This window comes from Salmo salar, chromosome ssa05, assembly GCF_905237065.1.
Source record: "Salmo salar chromosome ssa05, Ssal_v3.1, whole genome shotgun sequence".
Lineage (NCBI taxonomy): Eukaryota > Metazoa > Chordata > Actinopteri > Salmoniformes > Salmonidae > Salmo > Salmo salar.
This window is the reverse complement of record NC_059446.1, coordinates 36,022,669-36,041,869: the sequence shown is the minus strand read 5'-3', so window position 1 is coordinate 36,041,869 and position 19,201 is coordinate 36,022,669. Positions and strand designations below refer to the sequence as shown.

The 19,201-nt window shown below is 44.3% G+C and overlaps 1 protein-coding gene across 4 annotated transcripts in view; it reads right to left on the bottom strand.

Moving 5' to 3' along the window:
- Nucleotides 1-19,201, bottom strand: part of LOC100194849 (fibroblast growth factor 13) — a 190,100-nt gene that overhangs the window by 99,524 nt on the left and 71,375 nt on the right. For 3 of the 4 annotated variants that reach the window (XM_014199401.2, XM_014199402.2, XM_014199400.2), the window contains exon 3: nucleotides 3,853-4,023. In XM_014199401.2, the coding sequence (XP_014054876.1) occupies nucleotides 3,853-4,023 (171 nt within the window). 4 annotated transcript variants of the gene reach the window in all.

The following is a 19,201-nucleotide window of genomic DNA, read 5'->3' as shown; positions in this document are numbered from 1 at the left end:
GAGAGAGTACTGATGTGAGTGCAGCAGAGATAGTACTGATGTGAGTGCAGCAGAGATGACTGATGTGAGTGCAGCAGAGATAGTACTGATGTGAGTGTAGCAGAAAGAGTACTGATGTGAGTGCAGCAGAGATAATACTGATGTGAGTGCAGCAGAGATGGTACTGATGTGAGTGCAGCAGAGATGCGACTGATGTGAGTGCAGCAGAGATAGTACTGATGTGAGTGCAGCAGAGCGAGAGTACTGATGTGAGTGCGGCAGAGCGAGAGTACTGATGTGAGTGCAGCAGATATTAAAGAATAACCGAGTCCCCTATAACTTACTGTAAACACACATCTACAGTACATTACACATTTCCCCATCCCATGTGTTCTACATAGTCAGTTAAAGGAGAGTGATTACAAACATCCAAATGTTCAACTGGAGCTGGAAAATACATTTTTGCCAATAAAAAAAAGAAGAAATGAAATATGACATTTACATAAGTATTCAGACCTTTTACTCAGTACTTTGTTGATCACCTTTGGCAGCGATTACAGCATTGAGTCTTCTTGGGTATGACGCTACAAGCTTGACACACCTGTATTTGTGGAGTTTCTCCCATTCTTCTCTGCAGATCCTCTCAAGCTCTGTCAGGTTGGATGGGGAGCGTCTCTGTACAGCTACACCTACTCATTCCAGGGATTATCTTTATTTTTACTATTTTCTAAATTGTACAATACTAGTGAAGACATCAAAACTATGAAATAACACATATGGAATCATGTAGTAACCAAAAAAGTGTTTAACAAATCAAAACATTCCACTAATTAACTTTTAAGAAGGAACACCTGTTAATTGAAATACATTCCAGGTGACTACCTCATGAAGCTGGTTGAGAAAATGCCAAGAGTGTGCAAAGCTGTCATCAAGGCAATGGGTGGCTATTTGAAGAATCTCAAATATAAAATATATTTTGATTTGTTTAACACTTTTTTGGTGACTACATGATTCCATGAGTGTTATTTCATAGTTTTGATGTCTTCAGTACTTTTCTACAATGTAGAAAATAGCAAAACTAAAGAAAAACCCTTGAATGAGTAGGTGTTCTAAAACTTTTGACCGGTAGTATATTTTTAGGCCTCTCCAGAGATGTTTGATCTCTGGTTTAAGTTTGAGCACTGGCTGGGCCACTCAAGGACATTTAAAGACTTGTCTCGAAACACTCTGGAGCAGCTTTTCATCAAGGATCTCTCTGTACTTTGCTTTGATCATCTTTGCCTCGATCCTGACTGGTCTCCCAGTCCCTGCCGCTGAAAAACATATTCACAGCATGACGCTGCCACCACCATGCTTCACTGTAGGGATGGTGCCAGGTGTCCTCCAGACGTGACGCTTGGCATTCAGGCCAAAGAGTTCAATCTTGCGTTCATCAGACCAGAAACTCTTGTTTCTCATGGTCTGAGAGTCTTTAGGTGCCTTTTGGCAAACTCCAAGCAGGCTGTCATGTGCCTTTTAATGAGACGCTTCCGTCTGGCCACTCTACCATAAAGGCCTGATTGGTGGAGTGCTGCAGAGATGGTTGTCCTTCTGAAAGGTTGTCCCATCTCCACAGAGGAACTATGGAGCTCTGTCAGAGTGACCATCATGTTCTAGGTCACCTCCCTGACCAAGGCCCTTCTCCCCGGATTGCTCAGTTCTTTATAGCATCATAAACATTCTACTGTATATAGAACCTTCAGAGCATGGTTCTTTATAGAACCTTTAAAGGGGGATTCTGTATAGTACTGTCTGCTATCTTTACAAGCCAAATAACCCTTTCTGGTACTATTTTTGCTAAATATGTAGTACCACTCCAGTACTGTATGTCCAGACAGTGTTCCTGAGAGAGGCAGTTGTGTGTTAGACTGCTGTGTGTTAGGCAGGGGTGGAAAAAGTACCCAATTGTCAAACTTGAGTAAAAGTAAAGATACCTTAATAGAAAATGACTCAAGTAAAAGTCACCCGGTAAAATACTACTTGAGTAAAAGTCTAAAAGTATTTGGTTTTAAATATACTTAAGTACTGTATCAAAAGTAAACAAAATTGCTAAAATATACTTAAGTATCAAAAGTAAAAGTATATATAATTTCAACTTCCTTATATAAAGCAAACCAGAGAGCATCATTTTCTTGTTTTTAAATTTAAGAATAGCCAGGGGGCATGCTCCAGCACATTTACAAATGAAGCATGAGTGAGTCCGCCAGATCAGAGGTAGTAGGGATGATCAGGGATGTTCTCTTGATAAGTGTGGGAATTTGACAATTGTCCTGTCATGCTAAGCATTCAAAATGTAATGAGTACTTTTTTGTATTACGGAAAATGTATGGAGTAAAAAGTACATACTTTTCTTTAGGAATGTAGGGAAGTAAAAGTGGTCAAAAATATAAATACTAAAGTAAAGTACAGATACCCCAAAAAGCTACTTAAGTAGTACTTTCAAGTATTATTGTTATTTAAGTAGTTTACACCACTGGTGTTAGGGTAATGCCTGGGAGGGTTCTCTGTACTGAACATAGGGCCATAGCACCGCCACGGACCACATCACATCAGTCTATTAAATGTTAATGACACCCCAGCTAATATGTTACATAAGGCAGGCCCTCTCCCCTCCTTCCTTTGTAAATTCAGTCCCATCACAGTGGAATTGCAGCCAAACTGAATAATAGATCTGTAGTTATTCTCTCTCTCCCTCTCTCCCTCTCTCTCCCTCTCTCCCTCTCCCTCCCTCTCTATGTTCAAGAGCAGCCCACTCATCTGATTCAACAGGGGATTGTTACCTGATGATATCATATAGCTGTGAGACCACATGACAAACCAGCTTACATTGCAAATGTACTATAACCCACAGGGAATCATCTTGCTTACCAAGCTGTCTGGAAGTCTGAAAAAGAAGGCACCTTCATATTTTGCAATCTTAGTACTCTACTGATGAACGTGGCACAAGCCTCAGGCAATAGACGTAACAATCAACCGCTAGTACTAAGCATACATGCACAATGCCTCAGCATGCAGGTGTTAAGAGCACACTAACGTTACTGTACGGTGTCTACCCCACTCCCCAGTGAGCATGACTATACACAGGCAAACCAAACCATCATGCGTCTGCAAGCGCCGGGGAAGGGGGTGTAGAGAGAGAGAGGAGAGTGGGGGAGAGGGGGAGGACGGAGAGGAGAGAAGGGGGAAGAGAAAGACAGGTAGAGAAAGGGGGAGGGGCAGCGAGCGGGAAGAGAGATGGGGGAGAAGGCGAAAGAGAGGTGGGGGTACTTGGGCAGGGGGGAGACGGACAGTTACTTAATAGGTGGGGCACATGCCAATACCGCACTAGCATTATCTTAATATGAACCTAATGTGAATATGCTATACGGACAGAGGGATAGGACAGTAGCACAAGTTGCAAGCTTCTTATTTTATGAAGCCAAGTGTTTGAAATAGAAACGCTAAAGTATGGTGGACAGCAGATGCGTCATTCTATAACCATTCAGGGGGTTTTATTAGTTGTTTATTTTGGCTGGAGCATGTGCCCCTGGGTGACAATGACCCAAGTCTGATGGTTGGAGGGGGTTTGGGTGGGCTGTGCTCCACAGGCAAGCATAAGACACACACACGCACACACGCACACACGCACGCACACACAGACACGCACTATGAGTGTGAGCACGCACAGGACAGATACTTTTAAAAAATGGGACAGGAATGAAAGGAAACTTTGTTTTGAGGAGGAGGGGAGAACGATCTGTTCAGACAGAATATAAGAGAGTGATAGAGAGGGGAAAAGGCAACAAAAAAAGCAGCCGTTAAAAACCAAGGGGGGGGGGGGGGGTGCGGACAAACCTTCAGGCTCTGAGCTCTCTTTGTTGACCACTTGCTTCAGCGGGCAGCAGAAGATTTCATGACACTTAGCGCGAAAAGGGGACCCTTTTCTCCTTAAATCCGCCGAAGAATGGACGGAATCCTGCCGCAACATAATGTACTCCTGTGTACCTGGAGCAGCGTCATCCTGGACTGCGTGGTGCCACAACAGAATGAACTGAGGTTAGGGGAGCGCTCACCACAACACAGAACAGAAGAACAACGCAGGGAAGAAACAAAAGGCATAAGAGAAGACAGCAACAACATCACATCAGCAACCACTAGAGAATTACTGTAACACAACACAGGAGGAAGAGAGAGGAAGAGAGAGGAAGATACAGGAAGAGAGCGGAAGAGAAAGGAAGAGAGAGGAAGACAGACAGAAAGAGAGAGAGAACATCAAGCTCACTAAACAACTTAAAAAATATAGCACTAAAGTAACACCAAGAGAGGGAGGGAGGGAAAGAAAGAGAAAAACAAAGGGAGGAGGAGTACAGGGCAAACAGATACAGAGACAAATGGAAGCTAAACATTATCACTGCGTGTCCCAAGGTCATTCTTAAATCATTCTAGAGTGTGAGAGGTTGAGGAAAGCAAGGCATGCGCGCAGACTGCGGTCTACCATCTGCAAGGCCAATACCAGCAGATCTAAGGTCAGATTGGCGTGCTACTGACCCCAACCAGACAGTGCCCTTTTTAAGGGAAGGCAAGCAAATGCAAAGGCATGCGCAGATCCCAGACCATCCAAGTAGAGTGTGGTGGTCCGGAATGTTTTCATGAAATCACACATGCAGAGACGATATTACTACAGCGCAGATGATGAATTCTATGAGGAAATGATGGCATCAACTGTATTTTGTTTTTGAGTGTACTGCTGTAGGCCTGTCTGATGTTCATGAGGACACGTCTAAAGGATCAGACACAGTGACCTGGGCAAAACGACTACACCTCATTTGTCATCTCCTCCACATGACTGCCTTAGTCACCATCCTCCATCTATCTCCTAAACTGCATATATCCACTTGTACAGACACTTGTACAGCCTACTGATCCACCTGCTCTACACAGCCAGCCTCACAAGCTACTTTCCCCCTAGAGAAAACTGGAGTCTAAATGAAGTCTGGGCTAAGTCATTATAATCTATTGTCATTCTGTGGTATGATTTTAGGCTGACATCCAGAAGTCCTCTGTGGTGTACTGGCTCAGTGATAAAGTCTCATCTTCTCTCCTCTCTCTCTGCTCAGCTATTAAAAGTAAAACATGAATGAAATATATACAGTTCAAGTTGGAAGTTTACATACACCTTAGCCAAATACATTTAAAGTCAGTTTTTCACAAATCCTAACGTTTAATCCTTGTAAAAATTCCCTGTTTTAGGTCAGTTAGGATCACCACTTTAATTTAAGAATGTGAAATGTCAGAATAATAGTAGAGAGAATGATTTATTTCAGCTTTTCTTTCTTTCGTCACATTCCTAGTGGGTCAGAAGTTTACATACACTCAATTAGTATTAGGTAGCATTGCCTTTAAATTGTTTAACTTGGGTCAAACATTTCGGGCAGCCTTCCACAACCTTCCCACAATAAGTTGTGTGAATTTTGGCCCATTCCTCCTGACAGAGCTGGTGTAACTGAGTCAGGTTTGTAGACCTCCTTGCTCGCACACGCTTTTTCAGTTCTGCCCACAAATTTTCTATAGGATTGAGGTCAGGGCTTTGTGATGGCCACTCCAATACCTTGACTTTGTTGTCCTTAAGCCATTTTGCCACAACTTTGGAAGTATGCTTGGGGTCATTGTCCATTTGGAAGACCCATTTGCGACCAAGCTTTAACTTCCTGACTGATGTCTTGAGATGTTGCTTCAATATATCCACATAATTTTCCTCCCTCATGATGCCATCTATTTTGTGTGTACCAGTCCCTCCTGCAGGAAAGCACCCCCACAACATGATGCTGCCACCCCCGTGCTTCACGGTTGGGATGGTGTTCTTTGGCTTGCAAGCCTCCCCCTTTTTCCTCCAAACATAATGATGGTCATTATGGCCAAACAGTTCTATTTTTGTTTCATCAGACCAGAGGACATTTCTCCAAAAAGTACAATCTTTGTCCCCATGTGCAGTTGCAAACCGTAGTCTGGCTTTTTAATTACGGTTTTGGAGCAGTGGCTTCTTCCTTGCTGAGCGGCCTTTCAGGTTATGTCGATATAGGACTTGTTTTACTGTGGATATAGATACTTTTGTATCCGTTTCCTCCAGCATCTTCACAAGGTCCTTTGCTGTTGTTCTGGGATTGATTTGCACTTTTAGCACCAAAGTACGTTCATTTCTAGGAGACAGAACGCGTCTCCTTCATGACAGCTGCGTGGTCCCATGGTGTTTATACTTGGGTACTATTGTTTGTACAGATGAATGTGGTACCGTCAGGCATTTGGAAATTGCTCCAAAAGATGAACCACACTTGTGGAGGTCTACAATTTTTTTGTGAGGTCTTGGCTGATTTTCCCATGATGTCAAGCAAAGAGGCACTGGGTTTGAAGGTAGGCCTTGAAATACATCCACAGGTACACCTCCAATTGACTCAAATGATGTCAATTAGCCTATCAGAAGCTTCTAAAGCCTTGACATAATTTTCTGGAATTTCCAAACTGTTTAAAGGCACAGTCAACTTAGTGTATGTGAACGTCTGACCCACTGGAATTGTGATACAGTGAGTTATAAGTGAAATAATCTGTTTGTAAACAATTGTTGGAAAAATTACTTGTGTCATGTACAAAGTAGATGTCCTAACCGACTTGCCAAAACTAAAGTTTGTTAACAATGTAAATTTTCAACTTCAACTGTATAGAACTGTCAACATGTTCACACACACATATACAGGCACGCACCCACGTGTGCACACAAACGCACAAACAGACCAATAGGCACATGAATAAGGCCCCTCTCTCTTTTCCTGTGGGACCAACTCATTGCAGTGAGAAATATAGGGGGCCACAAACACTTTTCTATCTTTTTAGAAGAACAGAGATAAAATGAGGAGGTAGTGTACATAGCTCCCACAAAGAGGCTGCTCTGCCATACAGAAATAGTGACAGGTGCATTTCAAAGGTGAGCAATACTTAGTCTTTACACCAGCATTTAGCTCGACTCTGAACAAGGGCACCCAGACTAAACTGAAGACAACATAAATGTTGACTTTAGTTAATAGCTACAGCTAACGAGTGTCTCTCTTGTTGAGCACCTGTCGAACCCCAGTATGACTAGCTGTCGCCATTGGCGTCGGCTAATGGGGATCCTAATAAATCACAGTACAGCGTACAGTGACTCGCGGGTCCATTAGCAGACCAATTTATCACCATTATCCTATTTTTCTCCAGAAACTAGGCCTATATGCCTTTGTCTTAGTGGAGACCACCGCCAACTACATCCACCTAAATCCTCAACCCAAGATGTTGGTTTCATGACTAGTCAGCACTAAAACGGCAGAAGAGAAAACGGAAGAAAGCAACAGAGTTGAAACTTTCATGGTGTTTTGGGTAGACGAAAGACACTGAGGAGTTTTAATGCACCTGTTCTGAAACTTGACCTCTTTCCATGCTCCAGAGACAAGCATTTGGGGGGAAAAAAAACATCCATCTTGCTCAGATCATTCTGCAACATCTAAAAAAAACATGACAAATGAATTGTTTCCCATTTTATAAATGGACTGTCCAATCATCCAGCTTTATAAATTGTATCTTGAAGATCTTATTGCTCTTTTGAAGCCCTGATAAGGGATCTCTGAGTGCACAGTGGACTCCCCGCCTGTCCTCTTCCCCTCTCTATCTGTGAGAAGTGACAGTGTTGTGAAGTGGCCCTCGTGAAGAACACTCACCCTCTTCACAGACAGCTTGCAGCCACTGCTGGGTGCCGGTCACTTCCTGCTGTAGACCAGGGTCCAACTACACACTGCTCACTAGCACATGTACTAATGCACTCTGCTTTTTCTCTCCCTCTCTCATCTCAACTGCACTGGGTTGAGCTCCACTGACCCAGGTACGATGGGGGGGGGGGGTCGGTCTTATCTCATCTTGCTCTGAGAGAGAGCCAAGAATATTCCAGAAAACTTTCAGGATCTCATCAGCAGCAACAAAAATGAGAGATGACAGGGGCCAGGGGAAGACCTGGGGAGTGGGCATGAGCAATTTACAAGTGGTGGCTCGCAATTTGGACACTTTACTCAAGTCAAGAGTTCTTATCCATAAACAGGAAGGGAGTCAAGCATTTTGCATGATCTGGCTAGAAATTGTTCATCTCTAAAATTAGAATCAAAATTAAACAAAGAGTTAGGTCTGTAGCCGCAGGTCCACATTACTAAAATAGCTTGTGCTCATTGTGGAAATACAAGTGGTTGAATGCGATTGTCTGTCAGGATGCAATATTTATAGTTTGGCTCTGTCTCATGATTTTTGCGTAGTTTTATTTTGGTTGTGGCGGGTCACCTTGGTGACAGCGAGCTGAGGTGAACTTGAGGTTTTCTTTGAAGCAGAGAGCGAATGAGCTTGCATATTTTATTCTGGGTCTTTGATCCTCTGTTTCTCCCTCTCTCTCCAAAACTCTATCCAATAGGAGTAAAGTAGCTCACAGGAGTCACATGATCTCCCGGTACCAATCCTCCCTAACGCTAGTCAGGAGATTCATCACCGGAAAAGTGTAGAAATGACTTAAAGTAACCCTCAAAAGTGTTCGAAATACACCATATTCCTCCTTTAAGTTGTCAATGCTGTCAGAATTAGGAGCACAAGATAACTTGTGTATGAGATCCTTTGGGAGAGAATTCATATTTTTATGGATGTTCACAGCTGTCACTTAATGTGAATATCAACCACTGTTTGAATATCAACCAATATCAAGTCAGAGCAAAGTAAGAGTCATTAATTTACACAACTGCCATCTCTAATATAAACACCAACAAATATAACTAATGTCTTGCTCGGAATGCTTGCTCGTGTTTTCCTATGGCTAGGGACAGTTTGTGCTGAAACTTTCCCAGCCTCGTTCCATTACCACAGAGGCCGTATGATGTAGTGGGACAGAACGAAACCATTCCCACTAATGTGGCCGATTACACAAAATGGTAATAGCCAGTGCTCACGCTTTTCCACGGGGAAGTCATTCATTTAAGTCAATCTACACTGTATACAGGGGCAATGAATCTAGAGGGACTCTTTCAGTCAGACGGTTTCAGCCATCTTGTTATGTTTACTCACCAAGAGAGAGTAAACAGAGGGTGAGGTGCTTTGATTACAGCGTTGCCCACACCCTCAACCTCCCACTCTGCTTTGTTAAGTTTGAAGGATAGAGGTCACCACAGGTATCAGAGCTAACTGTACTCGTTTAATCATAACGTCAACTGAACAATACAGAATGTGGGGTGTAAAATAAACCCAGGGTCAACCACTGTAACAATAACACATTGCGTGACTATCCTACTGTACAGCTATAACATGCTCCCACTCTGCTGCTGGCCCTGAAACCATGAACACCACATACACCCCAGGCTGAACCTGTAGGGCGCCCCTTACCCTCTCTCATAAGGACGCACTCACACAGCGATGCCCACATACATATCTGTGCATGCACATACACACAAACACTCAGAACCACTCACACTCATGTCTACGCCCACACACAATTACACTCCACCCCTCACACGTCTGTGAGTCACGGCCCATCAAAGAGGCCCTGGGTGGTGTTTTTGTTTACAACCCCGCCTCTTCCTCCGAGTGAACACGCTTCCTGAAACGACCGTCGTCAAACACACACACACGCACGCCCACACAAGGATCCACAAAGAAAGAGCGTGCGTGACACTGCACAGCTGTGTGGGCTGGCGTTAGAGAGGGCTGTGAGAGAGCAATGAAAGGGCAGAACAGAGAATGACTGAAGTGCAGAGCTAAGCTGCTAGCCACTGTAAACTAACTGTCAGATCAAAGGTTTTTGTGAATATCTCAAGAAACAAGTAAAAACAACTAGCTTTGACTAAACTTTATTGAGATGAGAAATACTGTAGTGAGAGAGACTAGTAAGGATAGAGTGAGCAGAACCTCTCTCTCTCTCTGTTGCTCTCTCTTGCTCTCTCTCTCTATTGAGTATTGATCAAATGTCAAAGCTTGACCTTGATTCATTGTGACACACTCCTACTTGATAAGTCACGTGTGTCTGTATGTGTGAGAACAGGAGTGTGTGTGTGTGTGTGTGTGTGTGTGTGTGTGTGTGTGTGTGTGTGTGTGTGTGTGTGTGTGTGTGTGTGTGTGTGTGTGTGCGTGAGAACAGTAGTGTGTGTATGTGTGTGTGTGTGTGTGTGTGTGTGTGTGTGTGTGTGTGTGTGTGTGTGTGTGTGTGTGTGTGTGTGTGTGTGTGTGTGTGTGTGTGCGTGAGAACAGTAGTGTGTGTGTGTGTGTGTGTGTGTGTGTGTGTGTCTGTGTGTGTGATTCTGTCAAGCCAATACGTCAAATGCGTCAACATTCTAACACAATCAACAACTAATTTAGTTCAGTGCTTCAACAGCACTGAATGCAACATCCTTTTAGTTTTCTACTACCATCTGCCTGTCTGTGTCCCAGAGCAACCTCGTAGTAAAAACATGACACGAAGACCAGCTGAATTGGATTGTGGCTTAATCTCCGTTTCCAGGAAGACATAGGAGGGTTGGCGTCCTGGGAGTCATTCTGATTCCTCTACTCCTGATGAGAGACCGCTGACAGCATGCAGCAATAGGATTGTGTTTATATTACACAAAGGGACAGTTTCCTGATGTCCGATTAAGCCTAATAACGGAGTAGAAAAGCGCGCTCAATATAAAATCTCCATTGAAATTGCTTTTAAGGCCCGGATCTGGCTAAATCGGTGTGTCCGAGAAACCAGCCCATAGTCAGTCATTCAATAAAGTCAGTCAATAAAGTGTAATCTATATATTTGGATATCATACGCCCAAATCATATGCTGCTGATATTAAAGTCACAATGAAGTTGCCAACGTGGTATTAATGGATGACTGAAAGGGGTTTAGGTGACATCAGGTCTCTAAAATATGCCGTCTGGTTGTCAAATACTAACAAGTTCTATAAGAAATAGCTGACATTTCCAAAACAGTCCTGTATTTCACCTCAGAAACCGCCTCTTTTTTTCTACATATAGTCTTCTAATGGAAGTCAACATTGATGTAAGGCAGAGGCTGGAAGCCATCTTGAAAATATACCATGGCAAAAAGAGAGCGAGCGAGAAAATCAATGTAGAACGTCTATTTGGGGCCAAACAAATGTGTTGATGAATCCACGTCTCAGTAGGTCCTGAGGTCTGGACCGGGCCCGGGCCCAGGAGAGCAGAACACACTAACAGCTGTCATCTGGTGGCTCTCGCCATCGGCTGTGTCGTCCCCCCTCCTCCTCCTCTCATTCAGTGTGCCCCTGCCTCTTCGCGGCAATTGGAGGCCGAGTGCGAGGAGAGTGTATGGTACTGTGTATCAGTGCTAAGTGCAACCCGATACACACACACACACTTACACACTCTCTCGACACAGACACAGGCACACACACACATAGCCATTCAGAAAAAGAACTGCGTATAACTCTGTTCGCACTGTACAGGTACACACAGAAGCCAAATCAAAGGAATCAAACAAAATGTAGAAATGAAATACCAATAAAAGACAGAATCTAACCACAGGCTCACTACTAGAACCCAGAAGAAGTGGTGCTCTAACACATGGTGTTGTATGGGCGGTGTGGGAGGAGAGGTACTTAAACAGTAAATATCAAAAGGTTGTCATCTCCTCCTTCACATTTAAAACACCTCTCTCACTGAGGAGTGTCAGGACCTCTGAATAAATACTATATCAACAAACCTGACTAACCTACTGAAGTGGGAGTGAACAGATAGAAATCTGTGGTTAGCTGTAGCTGGTACTGAGGAGGGTCGACATCACCCTATAGCCTTTGGGACATACGGAACAGTAGTATGGACGGGGAGAGTTGATTTACTCAGTCACACACTGCATAACCTCCCCAGCTCAATGCAATTTCTATGGGCCGGCTCTCCTGCTTCGCTAAAGGGTAATGATCAGAAAGTGAAACGAGGTGTGAATGACTGGGAATAGTGTGTTTAGCCATAATCTCTCTATGGCTGAGCTAATGGTCTGATGTGCACTGAGCTGGTTTACTGTGTGGTTCAATGGCACCGGCCGAAGACAAGTCTCCAACATGGCTCTTCATGCCTAGGGAACTGTGGGATTGTTGATATTGTACATATGATATACAGGTAGGTGGACAGCTAGACTACAAAATCGGAGTTCAAAGGTCAGACTGGATTGGTTCTAATCTGGAGCAAGTGCAGCGTAGGTGAAAACACAGCAGGGCGCCTAACACACATATTCTTAAACACATACACAAATATTCACACGTGAACACACACACACCCACACAATCACACATGAACACATGAACACGCATGGCACAGGCATTAACGCTAGCTAATTGCGTAGGTTCAAAGGCACCGTGGCTAGTAGGATCCAGAGCAGGCCGTGAAGAAACACACACCACTGCTAAAATGGATTACTGCTAACGTTCACATTCAGCGCAAACAGCTGGCAGCCAGCAGCAGATAGGATTTGAGAGCAGACAGTATTATTCCTATAGGGCACTAGCTGCTTAACCAATCATTAGGTCTGTAACACAGACAGACTGGGTGAGACAGTGGAGGATGATGAAATATAATGTGATCTGCAGTGCATTCGGAAAGTATTCAGACCCCTTGACAGAGCAAAAACCAAAACCAAGCCGTGAGGTCAAAGGAATTGTCCGTAGAGTTCCGAGACGGGATTGTGTCGAGGCACAGATCTGGGGAAGGGTACCAAAAAATGTCTGCAGCATTGATGGTCCCCAAGAACACAGTTGCCTCCATCATCCTTAAATGGAAGAAGTTTGGAACCACCAAGGCTCTTCCTAGAGCTGGCCACCTGGCCAAACTGAGCAATCGGGGAGAAGGGTCTTGGTCTGGGAGGTGACCAAGAACTCGATGGTCACTCTGACAGAGCTCCAGAGTTCCTCTGTCGAGATGTGAGAACGTTTCAGAAGGACAACCATTTCTGCAGCACTCCACCAATCAGGCCTTTAGGGTAGAATCGCCAGATGGAAGCCACTCCTCAGTAAAAGGCAGATGACAGCCCGCTTGGAGTTTCCCAAAAGGCATCTAAAGGACTCTCAGACCATGAGAAACAAAATTCTCTGGCTGATGAAACCCAGATTGAACTCTTTGGCCTGAATGCCAAGAGTCACATCTGGAGGAAACCTGGCACCATCCCTACGGTGAAGCACAGACTGGGGCAAAGGTTCACCTTCCAACAGGACAACGACCCTAAGCACACAGCCAAGACAACGCAGGAGTGGCATTGGGACAAGTCTCTGAATGTACTTGAGTGCCCAGCCAGAGCCCAGACTTGAACCCGATCGAACATCTCTGGAGAGACCTGAAAATAGCTGTGACGCTCCCAATTCACCCTGACAGAGCTTGAGAGGATCTGCAGAGAAGAATAGGATGTGCACAGCTTGTATTATCATACCCAAGAAGACTCGAGGCTGTAATCGCTGCCAAAGGTTCTTCAACAAAGTACTGAGTAAAGGGTCTGAATACTTATGTAAATATGATATTTTTATTTATTTCACCTTTATTTAACCAGGTAGGCAAGTTGAGAACAAGTTCTCATTTACAATTGCGACCTGGCCAAGATAAAGCAAAGCAGTTCGACAACATACAAAAACACAGAGTTACACATGGAATAAACAAACATACAGTCAATGATGCAGTAGAAAAAAATAAAAATAAAAATAAGATTATATACAATGTGAGCAAATGATGTGAGATAAGGGAGGTAAAGGCAAAAAAATGCCATGGTGGCAAAGTAAATAAAGTATAGCAAGAAAAACACTGGAATGGTAGATTTGTAGTTTGAAGAAAGTTCAGAGATAAAATATAAATATGGTGCAAAGGAGCAAAATAAATAAAATAAATAAATACAGTAGGGGAAGAGGTAGTAGTTTGGGCTAAATTATAGATGGGCTATGTACAGGTGCAGTGATCTGTGAGCTGCTCTGACAGCTGGTGCTTAAAGCTAGTGAGGGAGATAAGTGTTTCCAGTTTCAGAGATTTTTGTAGTTCGTTCCAGTCATTGGCAGCAGAGAACTGGAAGGAGAGACGACCAAAGGAGGAGTTGGCTTTAGGGGTGACCAGAGAGATATACCTGCTGGAGCGCGTGCTACAGGTGGGTGCTGCTATGGTGACCAGTGAGCGGAGATAAGGGGGGACTTTACCTAGCAGGGTCTTGTAGATGACCTGGAGCCAATGTGTTTGGCGACGATTATGAAGCGAAGGCCAGCCAACGAGAGCGTACAGGTCGCAGTGGTGGGTAGTATATGGGGCTTTGGTGACAAAACGGATGGCACTGTGATAGACTGCATCCAGCTTGTTGAGTAGGGTATTGGAAGCTATTTTGTAAATGACATCGCCGAAGTCGAGGATTGGTAGGATGGTCAGTTTTACGAGGGTATGTTTGGCAGCATGAGTGAAGGATGCTTTGTTGCGAAATAGGAAGCCAATTCGAGATTTCACTTTGGATTGGAGATGATTGATGTGAGTCTGGAAGGAGAGTTTACAGTCTAACCAGACACCTAGGTATTTGTAGTTGTCCACAAATTATAAGTTAGAACCGTCCAGAGAAGTGATGCTGGACAGGCGGGCAGGTGCAGGCAGCGATCGGTTGAAGAGCATGCATTTAGTTTTACTTGTGTTTAGGAGCAGTTGGAGACCACGGAAGGAGAGTTGAATGGCATTGAAGCTCGTCTGGAGGGTTGTTAACACAGTGTCCAAAGAAGGGCCAGAAGTGTACAGAATGGTGTCGTCTGCGTAGAGGTGGATCAGAGATTCACCAGCAGCAAGAGCGACATCATTTATGTATACAGAGAAAAGAGTTGGCCCAAGAATTGAACCCTGTGGTACCCCCATAGAGACTGCCAGAGGTCCAGACAGTAGGCCCTCCGATTTGACACACTGAACTCTGTCAGAGAAGTAGTTGGTGAACCAGGCGACGCAATCGTTTGAGAAACCAAGGCTACTGAGTCTGCCGATGAGGATGTGGTGATTAACAGAGTCAAAAGCTTTGGCCAGGTCAATGAATACGGCAGCACAGTATTGTTTCTTATCGATGGCGGTTACGATGTTGTTTAGGTCCTTGAGCGTGGCTGAGGTACACCCATGACCAGCTCTGAAACCAGATTGCATAGCGGAGAGGGTGCGGTGGGATTCGAAATGGTCGGTAATCTGTTTGTTAACTTGGCTTTCGAAGACCTTAGAAAGGCAGGGTAGGATGGATATAGGTCTGTAGCAATTTGGGTCAAGAGTGTCACCTCCTTTGAAGAGGGGGATGACAGCAGCTGCTTTCCAATCTATGGGAATCTCAGACGACACGAAAGAGAGGTTGAACAGGCTAGTAATAGGGGTTGCAATAATTTTGGCAGATAATTTTAGAAAGAAAGGGTCCAGATTGTCAAGCCCAGCTGATTTGTAGGGGTCCAGATTTTGCAGCTCTTTCAGAACATCAGCTGAATGGATTTGGGAGAAGGAGAAATGGGGGATTGCTTGGGCGAGTAGCTGTGGGGGGTGCAGTGCTGTTGAATGCAGTAGGGGTAGTTAGGTGGAAAGCATGGCCAGCCGTAGAAAAATGCTTGTTGAAATTCTCAATTATAGTGGGCTTATCGGTGGTGACAGAGTTTCCTATCCTCAGTGCAGTGGGCAGTTGGGAGGAGGTGTTCTTATTCTCCATGGACTTTACAATGTCCCAGAACTTTTTAGAGTTGGAGTTGCACGAAGCGAATTTCTGTTTGAAAAAGCTAGCCTTGGCGTTTCTAACTGCCTGTGTGTATTGGTTTCTAAGTTCCCTGAAAAGTTGTATATCGCGGGGGCAGTTCGATGCTAATGCAGAACGCCACAGGATATTTTTGTGTTGGTTAAGGGCAGTCAGGTCTGGGGAGAACCAAGGGCTATATCTGTTCCTGGTTCTAAATTTCTTGAAAGGGGCATGCTTATTTAAGATGGAGAGGAAGGCATTTAAAAAAAATAACCAGGCATCCTCTACTGACGGGATGAGGTCAATATCCTTCCAGGATACCAGGGCCAGGTCGATTAGAAAGGCTTGCTCGTTGAAATGTTTCAGGGAGCGTTTGACAGTGATGAGTGGAGGTCGTTTGACCGCTGACCCATTACGTGTGCAGGCAATGAGGCAGTGATCGCTGAGATCTTGGTTGAAAACAGCAGAGGTGTATTTAGAGGGCACGTTGGTTAGGATGATATCTATGAGGGTGCCAGTGTTTGCGGCTTTGGGGTTGTACCTGGTGGGTTCATTAATAATTTGTGTGAGATTGAGGGCATCAAGCTTGGATTGTAGGATGGCTGGGGTGTTAAGCATGTCCCAGTTTAGGTCACCTAGTAGCACGAGCTCTGAAGATAGATGGGGGGCAATCAGTTCACATATGGTGTCCAGAGCACAACTAGGGGCCGAGGGGGGTCTATAGCAGGCGGCAACGGTGAGAGACTTGTTTTTGGAGAGGTGGATTTTTAAAAGTAGAAGTTCAAATTGTTTGTATATGTTTATATACATTAAGAAAAAAATCTAAAAACCTGTTTGTGTTTTGCCATTATGGGGTATTGGGTGTAGATTAAGGGAAAAAACTACAATTTAATTTAAAAAAATTAAACTTAACAAAATGTGGAAAAAGTCAAGGGGTCTGAGTCCTTCTGAATGCTGCTAAGTGACAGAGAGAGAGAGAAGCCTACTGTATATTTAATCCCTATGGGACAGTGATTGACAGTAATGTGTGATATAGGGCTTAGGGTTCGTATTTTATATCTCATATCTGTCATTGTGTACAAGAGGTATTTATATGTGAAGAAAAGAAACCGACTGTATTTGTCATCTGCCAATGACTGGAACGAATTGCAAAAATCACTGAAGCTGGAGACATATCTCCCTCACTAACTTTAAGCATCAGCTGTCAGAGCAGTTTACCGATCACTGCACCTGTACACAGCCCATCTGTAAATAGCCCACCCACCTACCTCATCCCCATATTGTTATTCATTTTTTGCTCCTTTGCACCCCAGTATCTCTACTTGCACATCATCATCTGCACATCTATCACTCCAGTGTTAATGCTAAATTGTAATTATTTCGCCACTATGGCCTATTTATTGCCTTACCTCCCTAATCTTACTATATTTGCAAACACTGTACTGTATATAGATTTTTCTATTGTGTTATTGACTGGACCTTTCTTTTTCACGTGTAACTCTGTGTTGTTTTTGTCGCTTTGCTTTACCTTGGCCAGGTCACAGTTGTAAATGAGAACTTGTTCTCAACTGGCCTACCTGGTTAAATAAAGTGTCTAGGATTTCATGTCTAGGATTTCCCACTTCTTAAATCACAGTCCTCCTCTTCCTTACATACTGTACATAAGTACACTGTCTCTCTATGTCTCTCTGTCTGCGTGTCTCTCGGTCTCTCTGTGTTTCTCTATGTCTGCGTGTCTCTCTGTGTTTCTCTCTGTCTCTGTGTTTCTCTCCGTCTCTGTTTCTTTCTTCTGTGTCACTCTTTCTCTGTGTCACTCTCTCTGTGTCACACTCGTTCTGTCTCTTTGTCACTCTCTGTCTGTGTGTGTGTGTGTGTCTCACTCTGTCTGTCTCTTTGTCACTCTCTGTCTGTGTGCCTGTGTGTGGCTTGGCCTGTCTGTGTGTGTCTCTGTCTGTGTGTGTCTCTGTCTGTCTGTCTGTCTGTCTGTCTGTCTGTCTGTCTGTCTGTCTGTCTGTCTGTCTGTCTGTCTGTCTGTCTGTCTGTCTGTCTGTCTGTCTGTCTGTCTGTCTGTCTGTCTGTCTGTCTGTCTGTGTCTGTGTGTCTCTGTCTGTGTGTGTCTCTGTCTGTGTGTGTCTCTGTCTGTGTGTGTCTCTGTCTGTCTGTCTGTCTGTCTGTCTGTCTGTCTGTCTGTCTGTCTGTCTGTCTGTCTGTCTGTGTCTCTGTCTGTTTGTCTGTCTGTCTGTCTGTGTGTGTCTCTGTCTGTTTGTCTGTCTGTGTGTCTGTGTGTGGCTCTGTCTGTCTGTCTGTCTGTCTGTCTGTCTGTCTGTCTGTCTGTCTGTCTGTCTGTCTGTCTGTCTGTCTGTCTGTCTGTCTGTCTGTCTGTCTGTCTGTCTGTCTGTCTGTCTGTCTGTCTCCGTCTCTGTGTCTCTGTGTCTCTCTCTCCGTCTGTGTCTATGTCTGTGTGTCTCTCTTTCTGTCTCTCTCCCTGTCTGTTTGTTTCTCTCTGTGTCTCGCTCTCTGTCTGTTTCTCTCTCTCTGTGTTTCTCTCTCTCTCTCTGCGTGTCTTTGTCTGTGTGTCTATCTCGCTCTCTCTCTGTCTGTGTCTCTCAGTCTCTGTCTGTGTGTCTCTCTCTGTCTCTCTCTCTCACTTCCATCTAAGAGGGGCTTCCTCTCCTCTCAGCTCAGCTCTCTGAGGCCCAGGAGGAATTACACACACGCTGTGAGCATGTACCACACATGCCCACCTACCTACCTCAGCGCTGCACCAGAGGCACGACACAAGCACACACCATTTATGCGCACGCATACTCACACGCACACATACACTCCTCTCTTTCTCCCACTCTCTTTCTCTGACACACAAACATACACGCATGAACGCTCTTCCTCTCTGACACATCCACACTAGGGAATGTGTATTCCCTTATAGTGAGAGCCAGGTGGAAGGTAAGTGTGTGATTCCTGAGTATCTGTAGCAGCTCTGTAATCAAGCTTTTCTATTACCCAGAGAATGCGCTCTGTCTGAGTGAACCCATGGCTGTTACTGCTCTGTTACTGAACTGGAACACTCAGTCAGTCAACTACAGATGGACCCAGTCCTGGAGGAAAAGTAACACAATGTAGTTAACACACAACCAAACACACACATGCACGCACACATACACACACACATACAATTTCTCACATGTATGTACAGTGCCTTCAGAAAGTATTCATACCCCTTGACTTATGCTACATTTTGTTGTTACAGCCTGAATTCAAGTTGGATTAAATATTTATTTATTCTCTCACCGATCTACACACAATACTACATAATGACAAAGTGAAAACGTGTTTGAAGAAATTGTAACGCATGTATTGAAAACGAAACACAGAAATATCTCTATGTCACTATCTATGTCAGTTTGGTCGGACGGCCAGCTCTAGGCAGACTCTTGGTAGTTCCATATTTTTTCAATT